This window comes from Quercus suber, unplaced genomic scaffold, assembly GCF_002906115.3.
Source record: "Quercus suber isolate HL8 unplaced genomic scaffold, Cork oak 2.0 scaffold_483, whole genome shotgun sequence".
Lineage (NCBI taxonomy): Eukaryota > Viridiplantae > Streptophyta > Magnoliopsida > Fagales > Fagaceae > Quercus > Quercus suber.
Window position 1 is genome coordinate 425,666 of NW_027069933.1, and position 3,006 is coordinate 428,671.

At 41.6% G+C, this 3,006-nt stretch overlaps 1 protein-coding gene across 1 annotated transcript; it reads left to right on the forward strand.

Moving 5' to 3' along the window:
• Positions 1-262: 262 nt before the first annotated feature.
• Positions 263-1,396, forward strand: LOC112025548 (uncharacterized). Its single transcript, XM_024058216.1, has 4 exons — positions 263-418; positions 570-793; positions 907-1,192; positions 1,253-1,396. Exons 1-4 carry the CDS (start codon positions 263-265, stop codon positions 1,394-1,396), a joined length of 810 nt encoding a protein of 269 aa, XP_023913984.1.
• Positions 1,397-3,006: the final 1,610 nt, after the last annotated feature.

Genomic DNA, 3,006 nt, shown 5'->3' on the forward strand with positions numbered 1-3,006 from the left:
TTCTAAGCAATCACTAGCCCATTGAAACCCGGAGTATTCAGCCTACTGATTTTCTATGTATCATTAGTTAGTGCTGTTTGTGGAAAAGTTAAATTTGTGTTTTGCCATTTATCTTTCTTAAACAAAAGGCTGTATGGTCCGGACAAGGTCAATAGCCACTAGTCCAGGCCACCAGGAGAGTGGGAACGCTTCCAAACATCCCAACCATACTCACTAGTTAGCACCTATCATGCAACCACCTTCTGTCCAACAAATACAGTCCATGGCAGCCGCCATTGCAGAGTTAACCCATCAAAATCAAGAGCTGACCTCGAGATCAATCAAAGGTGGCAGTGTCATGAACGATGCGAGGAAGGATAAGCTCAGAGTCAAGAAGTTGGAGAAGGAGAAAATGTGGAGTGCGAGAATTACTCAAAGGGTATTGCTTCACAAAGGGTGCCACACTTGGAGAGGGAGATGGATCAAATGAAGAGAGTCATGGATGAGATGAGGGAGAATATGCAAATGACGAATCACGTAGATGACTTAGTTCATTGAATTGATTCTCCTGTCATAGCTTCCATCAATAGTCATCCCCCTCTTCTAAGTTCAAGATGCATTCCTTAGATTCGTATGATGGAACACGCGATCCATGTGATCACATAGCAACCTTCAAGACCATAATGCACCTTCAAGGAGTTTCAGATGAGATAATGTGCAGGGCCTTCCCAACCACCCTTAAGGGGTCAGCACAAGTGTGGTTTAGCAAGATACCTTTGAACACTGTTGGTTCTTTTGAAGAGTTGAGTAAGTTGTTCGTTAACAACTTATTAGAGGGCAAAGGCATAAACACTCCTCGTCCAGCTTGTTGACTATAGAACAAGGAGAAAATGAGAGCTTGTGGTCTTTCATCACTCACTTCAACAGGGAAGCCTTGATGGTAGACGAGATTGCTGACAAGTTATTATTGGTAGCCTTCCATAATGGAGTTAGTTTGGATTTATTTATCCACAAGCTATATGATCAAGAGCCACAGACCATGGCTGAACTCGTCCATTTAGCCCAAAACTTCATGAATGTAGAAGATGCAATCATTGCTAAGAAGAGGAGGAGAGCAGAGCGAATGGAAGCAGACCTCCCACGCTATCCTAAACAAGGCCCTCGTCCAAAGAAGGCCCGGATGGGAGAGAATAAAGATAGAGATAAAAGGAAGGTAGGATCATTTTCAGGAAGGAGTTAGCACTACACACCCTTGAACGTGCCACTTGATCAGGTGCTTATGCAAATCAAGAATGACCCATCCTTGAAGTGGCCAGAAAAGATGAAGGCAGATCCCAATAAGCGCAATAAGAACAAGTATTGCCTCTTCCATAGAGATCATGGGCATGACACGGATGAACGTTATGACTTGAAGTAGCAAATAGAGAATCTTATTAGACAAGGAACGTTGAGACATTTCGTTGGAAGAGATCATAAAGATGAGAAGTTGAAAGGAAAGGTAGAAGAGTGATCACGACCCCCATTTGGAGAAATAAGAGTTATTATAGGAGGAATTTCAATAGAGCAATCTTCCAAGTCAAGGAAGACATACCTAAAAGTGGTACAAAATGTCCAACTCTCTGGATGACTACCAAGGACAAAGGGGGCAAATGAGCAAGCCATTAGGTTCATAGACGAGGATGTTGAAAGAATCCATCAACCACATGATGATGCGATTGTCATCACTTTGCTCATTTCGGATTATACAACTAGAAAGGTGTTGGTGGATAATAGAAGTTTGACAGACATCTTATATTACCCTACCTTCCAACAAATGAGGCTTGGACAAGATCAATAGCATCTAGTATGTTCACCCTTGGTGGGATTTGGAGGAATGAAAGTGCAACCTGTAGGCACTATTACATTACCTGTAGTGGTGGAGCATACCTACAACAGATAACCAAGGAAGTGAATTTCCTCGTGGTGGATTGTTCGTCTTCTTATAATGCCATTATTGGAAGACCAACTTTAAATAGTTGGAAGGCAGTAACATCTACCTACCATCTATCAGTCAAATTCCCAACAGAGTATGAGATAGGGCAAGTGCAAAGAGATCAGTTAGCCGTTAGAGAGTGTTACCTAGCCATGTTGGCTATGGACGAGCACGTGCAAACAATGAGCATAGAGGAGAAAAGGATTATTGCAGAGCTCACCGAAGTACTAGAAGACATCCTTTTGGAAGAGGGTAATTCCGAGAAGTTTACTAGAATCGGAACAAGTATAGAAGAGAAGAAGAAGCAAGACCTCATCCAGTTTTTAAGGAAGAGTATCGATGTTTTTGCATGGAGTCATGAAAGACATGTCGAGAATTGACCTAAGTGTTATTACTTATCGATTAAATGTACACCTATCTTCCAAGCCTATTCATCAGAAGAAGAGGGTCTTTGCTCCTAAGCGAGACAATGCTATCAAAAAGGTCCAAAAGTTAACCATAGCCAAATATATTCGGGAAGTCTATTACATGGATTGGTTAGCTAACATGGTGATGGTTAAGAAGGCAAATGGCAAGTGGAGGATGTGTTTAGACTTCACTGATTTGAACAAAACTTGCCCCAAGGATAGTTATCCTTTGGCACGCATTGATCAATTGGTAGATTCAACAGCAGGTCATCAATTGCTAAGCTTCATGGATGCCTTCTCAGGGTATAATCAGATAAAGATGGATGGGGCAGATCAAGAGAAGACACCATTCATTACAACTTATTAGAGGTTAGTCAATCGCATGTTCTATCCACAAATAGGGCGGAATGTAGAAGTTTATATGGGCAATATGCTGGTGAAGAGCTTAGACAAGAAGAAACATCTGGACGACCTATAGGGAGAACTTTGACACACTTAGATGATACAATATGAAGCTGAATCCAAGTAAGTGTGCCTTTGGAGTTTCATCAGGGAAGTTTCTGAGATTCAAGGTTTCATAGATAGGAATTGAAGCGAATCCAAATAAGATCCAAGCCATACTAAATATGGAATCACCAAAGAATGTCA